Source organism: Microtus ochrogaster (assembly GCF_000317375.1).
Source record: "Microtus ochrogaster isolate Prairie Vole_2 chromosome 14 unlocalized genomic scaffold, MicOch1.0 chr14_random_1, whole genome shotgun sequence".
Lineage (NCBI taxonomy): Eukaryota > Metazoa > Chordata > Mammalia > Rodentia > Cricetidae > Microtus > Microtus ochrogaster.
In genome coordinates, this window is record NW_004949096.1 from 16203832 (window position 1) to 16227106 (window position 23275).

The window sequence follows — 23275 nt, forward strand, 5'->3', positions numbered from 1 at the left end:
AAACCCAGTGCCATTGTCCTTGGCTTCTCAGCAGCCCTCATTGTCCGCCATATTCAGAGAGTCCGGGTTTATCCCCTGCTTTTCGAGTCACAATCATGATTGACAGAATACAGACGATTCTCCTGCACCACTTCCCCCTCTTTTAAAAAAAAAAAAAAAAGGAAAATATCCATAGTCCATTTTTTGGGAATGTGGGCATAGTATTAAGATGTGGCTGTCTACTGCAGTGGTTAGTGTGGCCCCCGACACTGTCCAGCCTCATGTAGCACACACTGAGTAAACTTACTATTAAATGGAAGGCATTCTGTTAGGGAATTGAGTCAGGAAGATCTTTGCTGAGTTCCTCATCATCCACTGGGGCAGATAAAAACCCTGATTCCAGTTTTATATGCTGGGTATAATTTCTAGCCTGTGTCTTCTTTACTTATTCAGTCAGTACTGGATGCTAGGCTGATACTAGGACATAGTAGATAACTTCTTGCCCTCTTGAAGCTTTATGCTAGTACAAGATGCGTACAGTAAATGCATTCGTAAATACATTTCTAGGCTACCATGAAGAAATTGTATGTTATCCAGAGCATGAGGACAAAAATGTGTACGTTTTATTCACCACTCAAATTTCAGAATTTAATTGGCTATTTTTTATTCTAACAATTCAGTCATTAGGTTTAATCATTATATAATACAAAATCCTTAAAGTTTGGATTAGTAGGCCTTTACTATAGTCATTTATATGTAGAAAAATGAACATTTTACAAATTTCTAAAGGAATTGTTGGGAAGCTGAAACAGGATTATCAAGTTTTGACATTTGAACAAAGATTTTTTGGTTGGGGTTTGTTTGTTTTGCAATATTAGGAGATTATATATGCTTTCAGGTGCAAGTTACAAGCTGCACCTCCAAAGCATGTACCATTATTATACAGAGTTCGGAGATAGATAGGCTAAACTTCAGGCTCAGGTGACCATAAGTGACCAATGACTTTCCTAGTGACATATTTCCTTCCTCTTATGGTGCCAAGCACATTATTGGTTTCATTTGAAAATTTTATGGGATCCATCAGCAACTGGAACAGCAAGGCTTTCTGTTCATATGAGGCTGAGTCTTGCTCTTCTTTCTAGTAATGCTGCCAGTCTGTCCTTGTGTTTCCGTGCCTTAGCTGACATACATACGCCTGCCTTGCATACAGTTAGTCTGTGGGGAAACAAATAGAATAAGTCAGACTACAAATCTGGTAGAAGGACTATTGTAAAATCATCCAGAGTGCCCACATTTATTTGAAAATATTACTTTTTTGTTCAGCCATTCTTGTATACTGTCTTAGTTACTCTGCTACTGCTGTGAAGAGACACCATGACCAAAGCAACTCTTTTTTTTTCATTTATTTATATATTATGTACACAATATTCTGTCTGTGTGTATGTCTACAGGCCAGAAGAGGGCACCAGACATCATTACAGATGGTTGTGATCCACCATGTGGTTGCTGGGAATTGAACACAGAACCTTTGGAAGAGTAGGCAATGCTCTTAACCACTGAGCCATCTCTCCAGCCCCCAAAGCAACTCTTATAAAAGAAGACGTTTAAGTGGGGGCTTGCTCACAATTTCAGAGATTTAGTCCATTATCATCCTAGGAGGGAGCACGGCAGCAGGCAAGAATGGTGCTGGAGAAATAGTTAAGAGTTAGCATCCTAATCCTCAAGCAGAGAGAAAGACACTGGGCTTGGCATGGGCTTTTAAAGCCTCAAAATCACCCCCCTATGATATACATCCTTCAACGAGGCCGTTAATCCTAATTCTTCTAGTCCTTTCAAATGTCACTACCTGGTGACTAAGCATTCAAATATATGACTCTATGGAGTCATTCTTAGTCAAGCTACCACATATACCTAAATTATTTTTTTAATATTTTTAGATTTGTTTTCTTATTTTTATGTATATGAATGTTTTGTCTGCTTGCATATATGTGTATTACATGTGTGAAGTGGCCTATGTAGATCAAAAGAGGGCTTCAGATTCCCTGGAACTGGAGTTAGAAATAGTTGTGAGCAGCCATGTGGATGCTGGGAATGAAACATGGGTCCTCTGAAACATTGTTCCAGCCCCTAGAATGCCTGATTCTTTTGACAGTTCATTTACCATGTAGAAATGGTGAGTCTAAAATAATCTATGACAAGATTTGTTTCTTTCATAGGATAAACAACATATTCTTTGGCCTAAAAGAGCCGATTGTAGAGACAGCTATCCCAGAGTCCCCCTTGGTGGAGAATTGCCAACATACTTTCTGCCTCCAGAAAACAAAGGACTCAGGCAAGTGCTGGTGGATTTGGCAAAGCACCTGATTCTGCATGATTGTCTCCTGGCGGTTCTTTGAGAGCACCAGCCTTGGACTTGAAAGGTTAAGTCTTTGTCTTGAACTCACCCAAACTTTGAAAATATGAATCTTTTTCCTTTTTCTTACTCCAGGATCCACGAACTGACCAATGCTGATTATTCTTCAGAAGAAGAGGCCAAAACCCCTGACTGTTCCATAACTGATTCCAGAAAAAGCCACACTCTGTCCTACTTAGTCAAAGAATTAGAGGTCCGCATGGATCTGAAAGCCAAAATACCCGATGACCATGCCCGCAAAGTAAGGCTCACTTAGGCTGCTGTTTCTTGCCGTCCACTCTGGGTGACTTTGGAAGCCTCTTAGATGGAACAGAAACTTGAAGGAGGTGCTTAGTTTTCAGTCTGAGAAACTAAAGTAGCATTCAGAATTCATGAGATGACTGAGATGTCAGCCGTGCTTCTTAACCACAGAGCAGCAAGAAATGCTCCCTGGGGAGCAGTGTATGGAGTCCGGCTGAGCACTGTCAGTGCCTCTAACCAGAGAGCTCTGAAGACGCGAGACATAGAACTCTGTTCAATGGAGGCCGTCCTGACTATTTCAGCTTAGCTTTGTGTCCTCTCAGCTGCCTCGGGAATTGAAAGCTTGAAAGTTCTCCTGCTCTCTGACGTTGTTATTTGCCTCGGACCTACGTGAGGTCCTTGGGAATCTATTAATTTGATAGCCATCCAGCAAAATTATGAATAAATTCTGTTAATACTATTTCCTTTAGATCTTATTAGTTGTGTATGACTAAGAGTACTTTGTTAACATAGATAGATGTGTTCTCCAGAGATAATATGTATATTATCATATTTTAACAAATGTAACTACTCTAAAACACAAATCAAAGCAGTATCTTTCTGTGGAAAAACAGACCATGACAACTAATTTGGTGCCGTCATTTTAAACTGAGTGCACATTCACTAGAGCAGAGAAGTGATTGTTTACCAGGTATTGTTGTTGGTTGTTAGAACACAAAACATGCTTTAAGGCACAACGTTTCTTTAGAGTGGCTCACAAGTACACAAACACTGCAGAAGATAAAGTTGCTGGATTGAGCTCTGGTCCTTTCCAGCTTGGGACGAGTGCAGAGTTTTAGTATACCCAGTAGTGCCTGTTGTTGATTCTGCAGAATTGCTCCTTAGATTCTGTACACTTACTAGAAAGAGAGACAGACAGACAGAAACAGAGAATGTATGTAAATCTTTTAACTTTCATAATTGGCGGACACTAGAGCATATATGTGAGCTGATGATTACTTGTTGTATGTTAATAAACTCCTGCATATATGGTTATACATGAGTAATGTTCTTGGGGAAATGCCACAGTGGGTTTAATGTTTGCCGCACAAGTGTGGGGACCTCCGTAAAACACTGAGTTTATAATCTCCCATTTTCTAGGGATGGGTGACTGCAGCAGAACCCCTGGCATTTACTGGTCAGCTAGTCTAGCAAATCAGTGAGTTCCAGGTTCACTAAGACTGAGAGTGACAGAGGAGAGGAAGACGCTCTGCATCGACCTCTCACCTCCACATACACATATATATACAGGAACATACACAAGACATATACACAGTCATGCACAATGAATAAATAAATTCATTTTATTTATTCATAAAATAATAAATAATATATAAATAAATTTATTTATAAATAAAATTTTGAGGCACTCATTTAAAGATTGCTATCATAGAGATTCTTCCAAATGCCTTCCCTGTTATTTTCAATTGAGTCAGTCTTTCTTTTGATATTTTCAGATTTTGCTTTCCCGTATTAAAAACTATACTGTCCCAGAAGAAGAAATTGGGTCTTTTTTATTTCATGCTATTAACAAGGTAAGTCATTTGTTTACGGTATCTAAAGCTTAAATACTTACTAAGTGTAATTAAAGTTTTTAATGTATTTGTTAAAGATTCTATTTAGAACGAGTACTGTACTTTGACATTCTCAGCCAAATGCTCCAATCTGGCTCATTCTGAATGAAGCAGGATTGTACTGGAGAGCTGTGGGAAACAGCACTTTCGCTATCGCTTGCCTTCAGAGGGCTTTGAATTTAGCTCCGCTTCAGTACCAGGACATTCCTCTTGTCAACCTGGCCAACCTTTTGATTCATTACGGTCTTCATCTTGATGCTACTAAGCTGCTCCTGCAAGCACTGGTTGTCAACAGCTCCGAGGTGAGACACTCCTTTCTTACCATCTTACAGCCGCGAGCTGTGAGAACAGCTTGTTTACAGAGTGCACTTGTTTGTGTCTAGGAGGGGTATAAAAACGGTCAGGTTTGCTTTTCAGGGTAGAGTTTTCATAGTTCAAAAAAAATACATTTTACTTTGATATTTATTTATTTTGAGACAGGCCAGGCTATAGCCAGAGCTCTCCTCAGTTCACAATTCCCCTGCCTCATCCTCGTGACCCCAGATTACAGCCATGTACCATCATGCTAGCCTTTTTCTTTAAATGAATGAAATTAACAGTTCTCAGTTGGCTTTTTTTAAAGCTTGCATGTAAATAAAAATTCTGCAACTATGAAAATATACTGTCACTTTCTATGTCAGTCTGCAACACCTGCTCTTATTTTATCCCCTCATCTCTGAATGTACCTTGCTCAGTATCGTGCATTTTACAGATGGAGTTTTTTGATTTATAAATATATTTATGTCATCTGAGACAAAGCACAGCTAAACAGTGTTTTGGTAAGAGATAATAAGGAACTGGAACTGGAACTCAGTGGTAGAACATGCCCAATATGACTGCTTTGTTATGTTTAGTTCTTATTTTTAAGGTGCCACATTATAATTCATCTTATTGATTTATCACATTAATTTTTGATGAAATGCAGTTGTAATACACACACAATTAAGTTGCCTTTCCTAACACCTAAATGATTATGTATTTTATCTTCAGAGAATCCTTTACAAGACAAGGGTATAAGTAGCTCAGATTTCTTTAAGGTATTCTAAAACTAAATTTCTAAATATAGGATGTTACCTATTGAGTGTTCATAAATTTACAACTGAATTTTAAGCATAATTTTTTAATTTCTATGCTTTCCAGCGGGTCAGGTTGCTAGTAAGTCCATCAGTTATTATCTAGTGCTTGCTCTGTAGCAGACAAGGTACAGTGAGAATAGATGATACGCATATGCCAGGGTGTGATGAAGAAGGCATACCCATGGAAGGCCCTGTGCTGCTGTGGTCCATAATTCTTCCTGTGTTCACTTGCTGCTGCTACCAGCTAAAGCAGCTACGGAACATTTTTCTGAAGAAAAAAAAAAAAACACTTGTCTTTCTGTATTTAAAATTATAAGTAAATTTTAGTTATGAAGTGCTATGGTACTTCTACAAGGTAAAGAGAAAATCAGTGAATCAGAATGAGTGTAGCAAAAATATACCTTACCAACACTCCCTACCCAGCGTCAGCATTTGGGAATACTCACCTAGAACCAGGAATTACAAGTATTTCATAGTGAACCTTAAAGCTTACTGCAATTAAAAAACTGTCACTATCTAGTTTTAAATGGTTTAAAAAAAAAAAGACTAATCCATAGATTGGATTGCTACCATGACTTACTAGGTAGCTGACAGTCTTAATAACTATTGTTAATAATGGTTTCTACCAGAGCCTTTTCTGTATTCCAGGTAACTATCTTAGCACTGAAATTAATTAGTAAGTCAGTGAAAGAGAAAATATCTTGATAACTGTGGTTATCAGTTACATAGCCAGAGAGTCCAGCAAAAAGTTTGGGCCCATACATATGATCATAAGCAAGAGCTACAAATCCTCATTATGTCTTCACCCGAACTGGGCACATCATTTGCTTTCTTATACGAGATTTTTTTTTCTCCTAGAGCCAGGTACCCTCCAGGTGTTTTACATAGAATAGTCCATTTTATCAGCAGAACAGCCTAGGAGGTGGATTTCTCCCTTTGTAAATGAGTTAATGTTCCCAAAGACTGAAAGGCACCAGGGCCTACCAGCTCAGATTTGAGCCTGGGGATGCTGACCACTCACACTTTACTAATGGTGTATTGCCTAAGAACTACCATTTATAAAACTGGTTACCTTATTTCAAAATGCCACTTCCTTGTCTTAACATTTTTTAGTCTTTTAATAAAAATGTTTTGTTTTCTAAGATGATCTCACTGTGGTAGTCCAAACTGGCCTCAAAGCTCACAATGCCCTCAGCCTCTGACTTTCAATTGCTGGGATCGTAGGCATGTACTATAGGCCCAGTTTAGGAACATGAACTAATCCTAGATTAAGCAAAAGAAGCTGCTATGAGCAATATGTTTTGTATGTACATGTTAGAGAACTCACTGTTTGATTCCATTCCTGTGAACTTCACGAAGGGCAAAGTTGATGTGTGGTGGTAGAAGTCACAATATCTCAACAATGGTTTCTTTAGGTGGGGAACCTCTGGGATACTGGAGACATTCTATTTGTTTTATATATTGGGTTGAGTAGCAGTTACCAGGATATATTAATATGTAATATGAAATTCATTACGTTACATTTAAGACTAGTTACAACTTTTAGTAGTTTTTAATCTTTGTTAAGGATCCAGTTATGTCTGTTGCACAGTTTAGAGTGGGCTGGTGTGAATAACATGGACAGGTTAGCAGTAACCTTTACAGAGCAGCCTAAGAAAGGCTCAAAGAAGTATACTGTGAAGGTTTTCTGCTTCTCAAAACACAGCAGTTCATTTACATTCTGCTGATTTTTTTTTTCTTATCTTCTCAGCCCCTGACCTTTTTGAGCCTGGGAAATGCTTACCTTGCTCTGAAGAATGTCAGCGGGGCACTTGAAGCCTTCAGGCGGGCCTTGAAGTTAACTACCAAATGCCCAGAGTGTGAGAGCAGCTTGAAACTGATCCGCTGCATGCAGTTTTACCCTTTTCTGTACAACATCACCTCTTCTGTCTGTAGTGGTAAGCACCTGTTAAATGCCAGAACAATTAGGAGCTCAACCAGTGCTTTTGTCATGATTGCAAGAACGGAGATGGTTTAGAAACTTCCTCAGGATTCTAGAAAGCTAATTCCGGGTTAAGAAATGCTGGCTAAAATATACAGTAAAATTGGGAGGTTATGTGTCTTCTCTCTGTTTAACCATAAAATTTCTGTTTAACCATAACTGGTATTCATAGTAAAGGAAACTCATGAAGCTCAGCATGTGTCATGAGCATAGTTCTACATACTTAGTTCCTGAAAACAACTCTTACCTTTTAGAGTAGGCTCAGTTTTCCTGCACTTTCACAGTAACCACTTGTGACATCACAGTGTCCTTTCTCTTTAAGGTTATCTTCCTCAGTAGAACTAGCATGAAACCTTTCTAAAAGTTACATGAACGCCAGTAACCTTCACTGTAAGGAGAAGATTGTTTATTTCACAGTCAGTCTTTGAACTATGACAGAAGCAGTTTACATGTGTGTGGATCTGCAGCACCTAGCAGGTGCTGGGTAGAGCAGCAATGGACGTCCACTGATGTCCAGATTATAGTGTAACGCTTAGGCAAAGGGCTGCCATTCCAGTTCCTTCAATTTGGATATTAAAAATTGAGCAAATTGACACCCAGTTTATGTGACCTGACTTAGATGATTTATAATAGGCTTAAGACAGAAACTGATTTCCCTGATTCTCTTTACCAGACTGCCTCCGGATGGTAATGGAATTGGGAATAAATGTTCTTGCATTATTAAATACCAAACTCTGTCAGCAGCATAATAACATAGGTCAGATGCGTATCAGTGTTGGGCATGGTATGAATTGGAGTTCTCATGAATAGCATGGTATGAATTGGAGTTCTCATGAATACGGAAGGCCTGGACAATATTTTAGTAAGGAATAGTCATGTGGCCAACACTAGAATTACACAGATTCATGCCTGGGCCATACTCTGCCCTACAAAAAAAACATATCATTACCTTTGCAATGAAAGACAATAAAAACTGTCACATACTTGCTGAGAGAATTAAGTGAGATATTTATGTTATAATAGATAACTGGGTAAAAGTAAGCCTTTAGAAATTTATAGTAAGACCATTGAGATGGCTCAGTAGGGAAAGGCACATGCTACCAATCCCAAAGACCTGAGTTCAGTGCCTGTAATGCACATGGTATAAGAAGAGAACCAGCTCCCGCCAGTTGTCCTCCACCCTCCACATGTGTGACCACACACACACACACACACACACACACACACACGTGTGCATTAAATAAAAATGTAATTTAAAAGAAATTTATAGTAAATACCGGGTATTCAGAGCTTTCTAAGGGAGCGTTTGGTTCTTCTTCATTTACCCAGAAGAGCCTTGTTCTCCTCGCTAAGAGTCTTTTATTAGGAAAAACTCACGTCCTTGCCTTCTTCTCTCACCTCTCTTAACAGTTTGGTTCCTGGAAGTTTATACATATTGGTGGCCTTCCTCTGAAAATTATTTCCGTTTGCGTTAATGATACACACTTGTGTTCAGGTTTTTGTTGGTTTTGTTTTTGTTTCTTACACTTTATTCCTCTGTCACTCTTGTAAACAGAAGGAATTTAGTTGTGATGGGCTTGTCCCCCAAGAGCCTAACTTGTCTAGGAACAAGTGATGTGAGACACATCTTTATCAGATGTGGAGCATCTGCTAGTCTAGATTATCTCCATGATATCCTCAGGTTCAATATAACTATGAAAGAAAACAATTTAACTTGAAAGATGAACTGCTATTGTTCTTTCAGAGAGAACTCATGAGCAAAAACTGGACAAGATTAATCCTTTTCCACTAAGTAACTAACTGTGTAAGTCATGAAGCCTTCGCCCTGATTACTAGAACAGGCTCTCCCAGTTAGTCAATATTGAGATGGTGAGCGTGTGAACAGAAAAATGTCTAACCATGGCATTACCCCAGTATTCCTAGATGTGAATCTCAGTGATCACACTGAGTGAATTTTACTACTGAATTTTTCTTTATGTATTATTTTAACAAACTCACTTCAGGTGTTTTATAAAGGAAGACTTAAAAGGTTGGATTTTCAAAGGTTTTTATTATTTCTTTGAGAATTTTGTAAAATGTATTGTGATCATATTCACCCTCCCCCCTCCAACTTGTCTCAGAGCCACTCTCTCTTCCCTTTGTGCCCCATCCCACATCAAGGCCAATTTATGCTGTCCACATATTCTTGGGTGTGTGTCCTTCCACTAGAGCATGGCCAACTTTTCAGCGGCTATACTCTTAGAAAGAACTGACCCTTTCTCTCTGAGCAGCTCTTTGACTAGGAAGTAGAACTTGACGCAACTCCTCTTTTTATGCTGCTATTTTATCTGGTTTAGGTTTGCACGGATCTTGTGAATGCTGTCACAACCACATCAGATGTATAGCTGCCCTGCTACATCCAGAAGACACTGTTTCCTTGTAGCCATCTACTCTTTTTGACTAGTACTCTTTCCACTCTCCTTCCACAATGATCCCTGAGTCTTTGAAGCAGGGAGTATAGTGTATGTGTCTCGGCTAGTTGTAGTTCTCTGTGTTGATCATTATGTACTGTAAATAGAAGTTTCTCTGATGAGGGTTAAGAGATACCTTCGTCTACGGATACAATGATAAATCTTTAGGAGAGGTTTGAAAATGTGTCCATTTAGCAGAATAATAGTACTAGATTCTCTCCTAGGGCCTATGGTCTACTTAGTCATAGGGTTTTGGCCCAATAATTGTGCCAGGTTTGGGTTTCATTGGATCAGGCCTTAAATCTAATCGGAAAATGGTTGGTTCCTCCCACAACATTCCTGGCACCATTGCACTAGCAGGCATGTCTTACCAGGCCAGTCATTGTGGTGCACAAGGTTCACAGCTTAGGAGGACTGAGGACTACTTCTCTCCTCTGGAAGCATGCATAGCACCTTCCAGAACTATTTAGGCTAGCCAGCAGTGTTGATGCTTCCAGATCAGTACTTTTCTTTGACCCAAGTATGTGATGTCTTCAACAATGGCTTACCACCAATGCACCAAGACATGTATTTACCTAACACTAGATATTTAGAAGCTGTGAATAGATATTCTACAGAATAATTCATACATAAAATCAGAATATCTTAAAATTTTAGGCAAGTTTCTTTATAATACATATTCAGTAGTTGTTGACAGAAGGTTTCTGCCAGGGCCCACAGCCGTTCAGTCCCACACAGAGATCTATATTAATAATAAAGTTGTTGGCCTATTAGCTCAGGCTTCTTATTACCTCTTATAACTTATATTAGCCCATAATTCTTGTCTGTGTTAGCCACGTGGCTTGGTACCTTTTATCAGCCAGGCAGTCTCATCTTGCTTCCTCTGTGTCGACTGTAGACTGACTCTTCCTTTTCACAGAATTCTCCTGTTCTGTTCATCCCACCTATACTTCCTATCTGGCTACTGGCCAATCAGCATTTTATTAAACCAGTACAACTTAAAAACCAAAAAAAAAAAAAAAATCATTGTCTCACAGCAACCCCTTCTTCTTTTTTCCCCCCTTCTTTTTTTTAAAACAAGAACTCTGAATTGAATGTCCTATGTTTAGCTTTTTTCCTAACCATTGTCCGTAACAACTTGCAACCAACATTTTAAACAAAGACAAAAATCTATAATCCATTTTTTGGGAATGTGGGCATAGTTTTCTAGGCTACTCCATGCTGATTGTGGGTGCTGATAATCTTATAGGGACCTAAAGGAAATTGAGTTTTTTCTCTTTTTTTGTTTTTGTTTTTCGAGACAGGGTTTCTCCGTAGCTTTTTTGGTTCCTGTCCTGGAACTAGCTCTTGTAGACCAGGCTGGCCTCGAACTCCCAGAGATCCGCCTGCCTCTGCCTCCCGAGTGCTGGGATTAAAGGCCTGTGCCACCACCGCCCGGCAAGAAAATTGAGAGTTATGATCAAGTCCTGACTGTATTCTATGAGGTTTGATCAGCTCAGCCAGCAGTCTTGAAACTGTTCTGGAAGTAGAACTTAGACATCTGGGCCATCTGCTGCTATTGAAAATTTCTTCAGGGGTTCTTCCTTGATCAAACCTGATTCTTAACCCAGAATGAATCCACAGCCTCTCATTTCCTGTGGAAACAAAAGCAAAACTTCTTGTCCAAATTAACATATATTTTGACTTAAATTTTGAAGTCAAAGCACTTTCAAAATATATATGCTATATTAATCCAGCAGCATTTGTAATCAAATGTCTTAGCAGCTGTTCCTTCCTCAGCCATCAAACCATTCAATGAAAACACAGTAACATACAGTATCCAGATTCTCTGGGTATTTTCCATCTTTGCATGGCTTTATTTTAAACTCTATTTCTTTTATTTTTATTTTTAATTTTTGGTTTTTTGAGACAAGGTTTCTCTGTGTATCTTTGACTGTCCTGGAACTCACTCTGTAGACCAGTCTGTCCTTGAACTCAGAGAGATCTGCCTGTTTGCTTCCCAAGTGCTGGGATTAAAAGTGTGTGCCACCACACCCAACCCCTCTCTCTCTCTCTCTCCCTCTCCCTCTCCCTCTCCCTCTCCCTCTCCTTCTCCCTCTTTCTCCCCCCTTCTCTCTTTTTAAGGACTTCATCCTTTTTCTTTTCTCTCCCAAGCCTACATATATTTTTAATAACACTCTAAACCATTTAGAGGTTTTTTTTTTCTCATCTGACTCTATCTTTACTGTATATCTCTCTTTTTCTGACCACATGATCTTTAATTTGCTAGTTGATATGGCAAGAATTAAAGCCATCAGTTTGACGACTGGATCCACCCCATTCTTTAGCTTTCTGAGAGTCTAGCCTCATGGCGGAGGTACTGGCCATGTTTATTGCCAGAGCTGTATGGAGTTTCAAGGTTCCTGCCACCACCAAGAAGCATGCTATTGGCTATTCATCAACACCATTTAAGTGTTTGCTGGTGGGTCCTCTTAAAAGGGCTGCAAGGTTTTTGCAGCTAAAGCTGAGTCAGGAAGTCTCTCTTAAATGAGACACACTTGCCTCTTGCAAACAGAGCCCATGTGAGAAAATGCTGCTACCAAGAAACCGTGCTTAACTCTGTTCTTTTGTGTCTAGAATTACTTCCCAAACTCTCTCAGGTTTTAAGTGGGTTTAGCTGTCCATGTTGGTGCCATTTTTTTGACGGAAGGTTTCTGTCCCTCCAGAGCCCATAGCCATTCAGGCCCAAAGAAACACACAGAGGTCTACATTATTCATAAACTAGTTGGCCTGTTAGCTCAGGCTTCTTATTAACTCTTATAACTTTATTAGCCCATAATTCTTGTCTGTGTTAGCCACATGGCTTGGTACCTTTTATCAGCCAGGCAGTCTCATCTTGCTTCCTCTGTGTCAACTGTAGACTGACTTTCCTCTTCACAGAATTCTCCTGTTCCGGTCATCCCACCTATACTTCCTGTCTGGCTACTGATCAATCGGCATTTTATTAAACCAGTACAACTTAAAAAACTTTACAGGATATCAGACCATTGTTCTACAGCAAGTAGCCTTTGCAACAATTTCTAAATTGTGTATGTGAACTTTAGTAGCTTGCAATGTATAGGTGGATGACTTTGTATTCTTCTTACAGCATTTCTGCATTTATCACATGCATTTACATAAACATCTCTTTTATAACATTTCATTCTATAAGATTTTAGTCTGTTTTCTGCAGCCAGAATTTCTGTAGATTTATGGCTTGCTGTGCACAGTGTTCTATAATTTAGATTTTAAAGAAAGCAGTTGCAAGTTGCTGCCTCCTGCAGACTCTGCAGCATATGCCACCTGCAGTTGAGAGCCTCTGCTTCACCATCTCTTCACAAGGATGGCTGGAAGTGTGTGTGTGTGTGTGTGTGTGTGTGTGTGTGTGTGTGTGTGTGTCTTTAAGATATTTTTATAGATCTAGTTTGGGGAGAACTTCAATATATATTTAGGCCACCTCCATTTGTTTTCACAAAATAATTTAAAAAATTTAAGGACTCTAGTTAGTTACCAGATAATTCTTTTGACATGCATCCATGTGATAAGGAAGAATAAGAAAAAGTCTGTGAGTTTATGGGTCTAGAAACAAAGGTTATGATTTGCCCAGGTCAAAGATCAGTCAGTAGAACTGAAACTAACCCAAGCGCTGCCTTCCTGCCCATCTGACTCATTCGTTAATTTTCGTGCTTTTAAACACACAATAAACCACCACCACATCCATAGTAGTAGAATTCATGTTTGTTGACTCTTCGGATGTTTAATAAAAGTAATATAATCCCTGCATTTTTGTTGCCATCCCTTACAAGAAATGTGTGTATACAGAAAAGTATGGATTTCAGTAGATTATGAAGATTATGGAGAACAGCTCTAACTGCCCTCCCTACAAGCATACACAAGACGCATGTTTTTCAAGACTTGTGCATTAGTTTGCTGCATGTGAATTGCTTTGGGTTTTGCATGGAAACTGGTAACTGTACATGTGTTAAGTCAACAAGCAGTGCTTTTCTTTGGATGTTCCCAGTACTTAGATTTTATGAACAAAATTTTTATCTCTGGGGCCGGCAAGATGGCTCAGTGGGTAAAGGCATTCAAACATGATGCTCTGAATTGAATTACTCAAGACCCGCATGGTGGAAGGAGAGAGCCAACTCCCAAAGTTGTCCTGACCTACACACACACACAGAAATAATTCAGTTAAATCTTTTAACATATTTTTGTCTTTTAGGACACTGTATAATTATATTTTGTGGCGTTAAAACAGTGAAGATATGTGACACAACTAGGTTTATGTCAGCTTGACACAAACTAGAGTCATTTGGGAAGAGGGACTCTCAGTTGAGAAAATGTCCCCTTAAAGTCCAGCTGTAGGCAAGTCTGTAGGGGCATTTTCTTCATTAGTGATTGATTGGGGGGGGGCAAACCCATTGTGGGCATTGCCACCCGTGGACTAGTAGTGCCAGTGCAGTAGGAAAGCACTGAGTAAGCCATGTGGAGCAAGCCAGTAAGCAGCACTGTTCCGTGGTCCTTGCATCAGCTCCTGCCTCCAGGTTTCTGCCTTGAGTTCCTGTCCTGATATCCCAGCATGATAAACTACAAGCTGTAAGATTAAATAAGCTCCTTCCTCCTGGTTTTCATCACAGCAAAGTAACCCTAAGACAATGTGTGAATACCTCCTGACTGTTTAGTCTTAGGCAGGGCCTTGCAGTATAGCTCAGCCTGCACTTAAGCTTGTGATCCCCTGGCCTTATCCTCCTGAAGGCTGGGCTTATAGGAATGAACCACCATTCCAAGCCTTCTTAAATTATAATGAAAACCTTTTGTCCTACATGTAAAAAATTTTTATTTCTTTTGAGAAAGGAGCCTACCGACCCTTATACAAGTTCTTTCCACGACCATCCATCCTATCAGTATAGATTACTAACCTGGGCTGGGAGTGTAGAGTGTCAAAGGGCCTCTCTAGAATGTGCAAGGCCCTGGAGTAAGTTCCCAGCAAAAGGAAGTGGAGAAACAGAGTCCAAGCCAAATAATACCTAAGAAAAAGTGAATATGATAAATGATCTGTGGTGGATGTGTCTATAATCTATTGCTCCCCTTATCCCCACACAGTGCTGGGAATAGAACCCAGGCTGTCATGTGTGCTCAGCAAATGCTGGTTCCACAACAGTGATGGCAAACATGCTCTTTTTTTTCTTCAAAATTTCATTTATTTATTTGCTATTGTGTATGTATAATATGGTGGATTGGGGCACATGTCCCATGACACCCATGCAGAGCTCAGATGACACCATTGGGTGAGTTCTCGGGATCAAACCTAAGTCACTACGGTTGCATGTCAAGCATCTTTACACATGAGCCATCTCACCAGACTGTGAATATAATCTTTAAGCAACAGAGTAGCATTCGATTTCTTTCATCTAAAGAACTTGCATGTGGTTTATTTATTTATTCATTCAGCTAATACTTTGTGCCAGGAAATATTGTAGGACTTGGAAAGCAAGCACCAAGGCTTTATCTCGTATGGACTTGCATTCTAGTTGTAAGAAATGGAGAGTGGGGGGCTGGAGAGATGGCTCAGTGGTTAAGAGCATTGCCTGCTCTTCCAAAGGTCCTGAGTTCAATTCCCAGCAACCACATGGTGGCTCACAACCATCTGTAATGAGGTCTGGTGCCCTCTTCTGGCCTGCAGGCATATATACAGACAGAATATTGTATACATAATAAGTAAATAAATAAATTTTAAAAAAAAGAAACGGAGAGTGGATGGCGAGTGTAACTATTTAGGATAAGAGTGCTGCTGCGGGGGAACAGCACAAGCACATCAGGGGATCCCACCCAAGAAATGGCATGGTGGCAGAGACAATGCAGTGCCCATACACAGCAGGAGAAGACTTCAGACAGAGAGACTAGTCTTTGCAAAGGCTTGGCCGAGGAAGACACAGTTTATAACCAGATTTCTTTGCAGTAGAAATGTAGGGAAGATAAGAGCCTCGTGTTTATTGTGTGGCAAGTTGTTTTAATAACTGGAGGATTCATTTCAAAAGCAAGATATTTGGAAGGTTTTGAACAGTGATAAAGTGACTGAATTTACATTTTAACGAGATTCTTCTGTGAAGAATAGATTGTGGTGGGGTGAGGGTAGAGACTTGAAGACCACTTAGGATGATACCTCCAAAGAATCCATGAGAGACGCTGGGAGATGGCTCAGAGAGTAACTCCTTGCTTCCTAAGCCTGAGGCCATGAGTTCAGATCCCTACCACCCATATAAAAGCCAGGTGCTGTGGTGTACATCTGTTAACTCTGGCACTGGGGGCAGAGGGTGGTGTTGAAGCAGATATAGCAGGATCCCAGAGGCTCACGGGCTAGCCAAGCTAGTAACCAGTGGGCTCCAGGTTCAGTGAGAGACCCTTTCTCAAAAAATAAGATAAAGGGGACAGAAGTCTCCCATTGTTAACCTCTGTTTTCCACCTCTACCTGCACAGCAAGCTCAGGGGTGTACATATGCACACACACGCAGAGACACACAGAGACACACATACCCATGCACACACATGTGTGCACGCATGTTCCTAAAAGTAATATTGGCCTGAGTCAGACACAGGAGAAATGATCCTGTTTAGGATAAAAGAACATCCATAAAAGGAGATTGTGGAGAATGACAGAGAAGGCAAGGAAGTCAGCTCCCGAACAGCTGGTACGAGTTCATGGAGGCATGAAGATTGAGTGAGCAGGCTGAGGAGCAGAGCTGTGTGTCTAGACAGACTATGCTTGCATGTCCTCAGGAATTACCAAGTGGAGATGAGATGTTGACAGTTGGCTATATGAATATTATAATGGTCAGTGAAGGACAGGCTAGAAACCATAATTGTGAGCCATAGGCACCTGGGTTTTTTTTCATAACAAGCTTCTATGGAAGTGCCTGAGTAACTGATATAGAATGGAGAATGTATAAACAATTACTAGTAAGGCATTTTAGCTTACATTAGGCAAGGGGAAGATGCAGGAGAATTGGAAAGAAGTAGACAGTACAGTAGGGAAGAGTAAAGGTGAGTATTTACCCACAAGTCAGGAGTATTCAGAAGAGCAATCAAGACACCAGTAGGAGCATCCTGTGGTGCTGAGTCAGGTGAAGGCAGGATAAACCCAGCATTGGAGGTTGTTGGCAATCTTTTAAAACTTTCTATGAAATGGGGTTTGAAGAAAGTGAGAAAATGGAATGAGAAGCTTTATGAGGGTATAAAAAGTAGGGTATAATTGTGAGATTGAGGATGTTTGTTTTGATTGTATGTTTACAAAAATAGAATATATTGCAGCATATTTGCCTTAGGAAAATCAAATAAAAGGGGAGAAATGAAAGATGCAAGAAAGAGCTCACTGTATCTCAAAATCCTGAGTTCTCTATAGGGAGAGAGTGTGGAAAGGAGAGCAGGAACGTAAAGGAACCCAAGCCGTCTCTAGATGGCACAGGGACAGTATACAAGTAAACATCCAAGTATGCTTGCTCAAAGATTTAGTGGGATAACAGTGGTTGCTTCTCAGCACGATAAAGAGTTGAATTGTCAGAGCACAGTGAAAAGGAGCTGAGAGTGAGGTGAGCAGGGTGATGGGCCTGTGTCCTCGCCCTCCTGTGACTCTGAGGAAGTGTCAGTGCACTTGTACCCAAGTCTCTTGGCTTCTGCTTCTGTGTACTCAGTGTTTATTAGGCAAGTTCACTGGGCTTTGACTCATCTTATATCTTAAGGTTTCATTCACCTCTGGTTTTTTTTTTTTTTTTTTTTTTTTTTTGTAGACAGCTAAGCTCATGTGATGTTAAGTTTCTTAGTTTGCTTTCTGTTGCTGTGATGAAGAACATAACTAAAGTCAACTTGGGGAGGAAAGTACTTTTTTTCCATTCATGTGTCCTGATCACTGTCCCTAATGGAGGGAAGTCAGGACAGGAACTTGACTTCCCAAAGCAGAGTTTTGTTAACTGGCTTGCTTCTCCTGATTTTCCCCGCTTGCTTTCTTACTCAAGCCAGGACCCTGTGCCAAGGCTGAAATTGTCTTCAGAAGCTCACCTTCCTATATCAATCACTAATCAAGAAAATGCCCTGCAGATTTGTCTACAGGCAATCTGATAGAAGCATTTTCTCTACAAGGGTTCCCTCTTCTCAGATAACGCTAGCTTGTGACAGTGTTGACAGAAATTTTCTAGGACATAAAACTTTGCTCTCACACAGTGGCATTTGCATGAGTCTTCCTCTTTCAGAAAGGTTATTGACAAAATACACACACTACACATACATGCAGTATCCATCCCTCACTGGCAGAGGGCTCCTTGACATTTTTTTAAAGTGACTTGTATCTTTGGCAATGCTTTTTGTATGATAGGAAACAAATGAATTTCTAGTTTCGAGACCTTTTAAAAAATTGAGTGCTGTGTATTTAAACCCAGGTTTGATTATTGGATGACATCTACTGAGTTCTATGGTCTGATGGGAATAAAACATTAAGTCTGTTAGGAAAAGAAATGGATAAGATTTTCAAATACAGATGACAAAGGAATATGCCCTGTGGGTGCTCCTGTCTGTGTAGGTTTGGATATGTGTACTTTCTCTGTCAGTGCTGATGCTCAGCCTTTGTGCTTCCTGAATAGGACAGTAGATAATGGAGTGGAAGTAAGACACTGCAAACCCAGTAAGGATACTCATTGGCTGTTGGTACCCAAGTAGGTAGACGTGCCCCAGTCAAAGCCTATCTTCCCCACCTCCAAATCCAAAGCACTTGCAAGTGGGATCTGCAGTGAAGGAAGTGAAGAACTCTGTCACTGAAGTCTACAGGACTGTGCTCTAAACACTCTATTATAGAATAACTTGAGTGTCTGTTTGTTGGAGGAAGCCGCTTGTTGGTTCCCAGCCACTCAGCCCCAAAATAAATACACAGAAACTATATTATTCTCCCAGCATTCCATTTAGTTCTCAGCCTAACTTAAGTTCTGCCCTGCTATAGGTCCAAAGCAGTTTCTTTATTCATTAATGGTAATCATAGCATACTGAGGGAAACCCCACATCACCTCTCCTTTTCTGTTTAAATAAAAACAGGAAGGTTTTAACTTTAACATAATAAAATTACATACAACAAAACAGGTATCAAGCAAGAATCACAGTTACAATATTTATATCTACTTTATCTTTTATCATAGCTAAGGAAAACTATATAACTTCTTCAACTCCATCAAAGACTCCAGAAGGATATAATATTACCTAAGTAAACAGGAGTGCATTGTAAGCAACTTCCAAAACTCTAGAACTGACAGAGACATCTTGCTGCCTGGACAGTCACCCAAAGTTCTTCTGTACCATTGGAGCATCCATCTTTAGCCCACAGGCCCATAGTATCCAGCAGACCTTTCCATGAAGCAGGAAATTTCAAAGACAGTTCTGCCTACATTAGCAGTAGCAGACTCTTTCATGAAGCAGGAACCCCAAAGGATCGTCTCACCCTTAGGCAAGTTCAGCAGTCATTTCTTTGTGGGTCCTGCATGTCCAGTTCATCAAGTAGTCCAGGCAAGAACAGTTTCTTGCCCAGATGGCTAGCCAACTCCATAAGGAGCCTCTTTGATGCCCATCTTTCTCTTGAAGTAGCTTGATGCTGCCAGGAGCAGATGTATCTCATTGTCATGAAAAACCCTAAGTTATTAAACATTTTAAATGCCATATTCTGTAATCTTTGAAAGGTTTGAAGAATACCTATCTATCTGAAATACATCTCTGTACATCTAGAAAATCTAACTAACATGGTGACAAGCTTGACTATTATAGATGACTTTCTATTTATCTATATTTCTTAATTATACATTACATTTTTAAATGAGCTGCACAATACCTTAATCAAGAGCAAAAATATATATACACAGTATAACAAAATTGACCTTAAATTTGTATCAATAAACCAGGATCCAGGCCAGTGCAAATCTCTATAGCATATCCCCCTTTAAATGTAAACAAACATAAACAATATTTGGGAATATGGGTGTAGTTTTTCTCCAAACTGCTTCCTGCTGTTATTTAGCAAAGTAATTTTTTGAGGGGTATTCAAGGTGACCTTTCAGGGGCTCTTGGTTTATCAAACCATGTTAGTCTGAAAGCAATCCACAGGTTCTCATCCTCTGTGGAAACAAAAGAAAAACCTCTTTACCAAAGCAGCATACCCTTAGAGCCATATTTTGAAATCAAAATACATTTAAAATATATATGTTGGCTTAGCTTAGCAGTCCCCAGAATCAAATGTATCTCTGCAGTCAAAAAATTCAAAGAAAACACAATAGTATACATAATTCAGACTCTCTGTGTATATTCCATCTTTACATGGTTTATTTTTTTCACTTCTTTTAATCTATGACTGTCTGTATTCTGTCTCTTTAAAGACTTTGTTTTATTTTTTTCAAAACCATTTTCTTCTTTTTATAACTATACTCTTTTTCTTTTCTCTCCCAAGCCTATATACATTTTTTAACATACTGTGTCTTATTTAAAGGTCTTTTTTATCTGAATTTGTCTTTATTGTGTATCTGTAATCCTTTACTGTCCAGGAGCACTTTTTAAAATGCTAAGCGCTTCTTAAAATCTTAAGCTGTGGCATAGCTAGGTCAAATACAGCACTGCCTGCTTGCCCCGCCCAGTCCAACATGGCAGAGTGGAACTGTTTGCTGCCTCCAAGAGCCATGTACATTGCCCCATTTTCAGGCACACAGCCAGTCTATGTTGCCATTAAGCAAGTTACCATACTCTGTTCACAAAACCCATTTAAATGCTCATTTCCCAGACCTCCCGAAAGAGCCAGAGCGATTTGTGCTGCTGAACCAGGAAGCCACCACTTTTTTTAAAGAAGTCTAGCAGTTTTTACTGTGCCCTGTGGCACCTTGCTCACTGCAAGCCCAACTAGAAAAAAAAATTGTGGCTACCAAAAGCCATGCTTAACTCTGTTCTTTTGTGTCCAGAATTCCTTTTTAAGCTTTCTCAGGTTTTTTAATGTGGATATAGTTCCCCATGTTGGGTGCCAATTTGTTGGAGGAAGCCACTTATTGTTTCCCAGTCGCTCAGCCCCAAAATAAACACACAGGAACTATATTATTCAAATCACTACTTGGCCCGTTAGCATTTAACCCATTTCTATTTATCTGTGTATTGCCACATGGCTGTGGCTTACCAGCTAAAGTTCTGGCATCTGTCTCCAGCAGCGCTATATGGCTTCTTTCTGACTCCACCCTTCTTTCTTCCAGCATTCCGTTTAGTTTTCAGCCTAGCTAAGTTCTGCCCTGCTATAGGTCCAAAGCAGTTTCTTTATTCATTAATGGTAATTACAGCATACAGAGGGGAATCCCACATCAGCTGTTTAAAATTTAGTGGGGACAGAGAGGTGACCTAGTGGTAAAGGCACATGCTATCAAACCATATGACCTGAGTTTTTTCACCAGAACCTATATGGTGGAAGAAAAAAAAATAGACTCCCAAAAGTCTAACCCCTACACAAGCTCTCTGCATGCACAAACACACATGTACGTTATAAAAAATATAATTAAAGATTAAAAATTAATTCTATTAAACTTTGTTTAGATACACTCACTATGCATAGCAAAGCTAAGAATTCCGGATGCTCACATCTGAATCCTATGAGAAGTCACTGGATCCAAGGCCTGAGCAGTTAGAGAATTCCTAAGTCTCTGGTTCTTGTTTGAGATGCTGTCCTTACAATTACTAAACTCAAGAGATTCAAGACAGTTTATTAAACACAGATAAATAAAGCCCATTTAGCTTTAAATCTAACAGTCTTGTCCTAGCATCACAGCCTCGCTCTAAGAAAAAGGGCAAGCCTGCTCCCAGCAGATACTTCTGATGGTGAGTCCCTTCCCTGTTCTATTTCAAGAACTCTTCTCAGTTCTTCATTCTCCCAACCCCCACTGCCCTAAACTTCCTCCAGCTCAGGAGCTTCCCTACCCTCAGCTTCTCATTCTCCTTATAACCCTGCTATTTCAGCTATGCACTCCCTTAGTCTCTCTTACCTACTCTCTTGTCTTTATCTCCCTCCTCCCCACACTCTCCTCTGCTTCTCCTGTGGCCAGGCCCAGTCTACTGGCCATATTCAGTCTACTTCTTATCTCTGCCCTGGACTCTTCCAGATGCCTCTAGGTAGTCTCTCCCTCAGATCTATACTAAAAACCTTCCCTTAACCACACCGCGGAGCAATCATGTTATCAGTTTCTATATTTTCATGTCTGCTTTTTACAAAGTTTACAAATTGAATCAAATTGTGATATATAATGAATACATTGTATGTAGTCTACTTTCCTTAACATATGCATGCACACATATATGTCCACACTGACCTCCCAGTTTTGTGTGTTTACACATATTTTCAGTAACTCCTCCCCCACCACTTTGCATCCTCATCCCACAAATCAACATAACCAGTTTTGAAGGCCCACTCTGCCTTCTGACGTATATGGTCCCCTATTCTGTTTGGTTTGGTTTGGTTTTATTATTTTCTGAGTTAGTGCCTCACTATGTAGCCCTGACTGGCCTGGAATTTGCTTTATAGACCAGGCTGACTTTGATCTTACAGAGATTTACCTACCTCCCTCCCCCAAGTGCTGGGATTAAAAGTATGTACCACTGTGCCTGGCTCCTGGTCTACTAATTGTAAGTCATATTATAACTAATCACTGTGCTGCAATTTCCTAACCTTCTCAAGAGCAAGAACTAAGCTTTTTCACCTTCATGCCCATCATTTCTTCTGTTTCTCCTGTGTTGGTGTCCTTACTGGACTGCTGTAGTAGCTGATGATCCTTGGGGTTTCAGTATTCAGAACACCTTTGTAAAACAATGGTAACAAATAGCTGAATTGTTTGGTCTGTATTTACCCAGAATCTCTCATATGCATGTGTCAGTAAGAGCTTTTTAAAGTCTGCAGCTCCTGCTGCGGGACGGAGATAGATAAAGAAGAGTCTTGTCTCACTTGTCCATGAGAAGCTAACAGATATTCTCCCAACCTTGTAATATACATTATAAGCAAATATCTCTTTGGACTCAGATTCAGTATTAGTATCTGTGAATTAGTTAGGAATCCTGAGGAATTCAGTTGAGCTTAGTTCCTCACTATCCTAACTTGAAGAAATTTCCCCAAGTTAAAGAATGCCACATTAAAATTAAAAACGGTAATGGCTATGGATAGCGGTTAACTTTTCCTCATAGTTTCTGAATGTAAAATCCTCTCATAGTAAACTTCTTTAAGATTCTAATGAGTGAGTGCTGCTGGGGATGATCTGCTCCTTCACATTTCTAAAGGCAGAGCCTGGATTTCTCACTGAAGTAGTTTCTAAAGCTGTGTTGTGATTCTGTCTCCACCAAACCTGACTTTGCTTCCTAGCTTGGTCATCTCAGGAAAGGCCATGTGGCAGGATCAATAAGCCAAATTTACATCCAGTTTCTTG

At 39.9% G+C, this 23275-nt stretch overlaps 1 protein-coding gene across 4 annotated transcripts in view; it reads left to right on the top strand.

The window, feature by feature from the left end:
* Ttc17 (tetratricopeptide repeat domain 17) overlaps positions 1–23275 on the top strand; it is a 115702-nt gene that overhangs the window by 42585 nt on the left and 49842 nt on the right. For all 4 annotated transcript variants that reach the window (XM_005364116.2, XM_005364117.3, XM_013352726.2 and 1 more), the window contains exons 12-16: positions 2196–2311; positions 2468–2633; positions 4129–4206; positions 4323–4547; positions 7111–7297. In XM_005364116.2, the coding sequence (XP_005364173.1) occupies positions 2196–2311; positions 2468–2633; positions 4129–4206; positions 4323–4547; positions 7111–7297 (772 nt within the window). The remainder of the gene's footprint in view (positions 1–2195; positions 2312–2467; positions 2634–4128; positions 4207–4322; positions 4548–7110; positions 7298–23275) is intronic.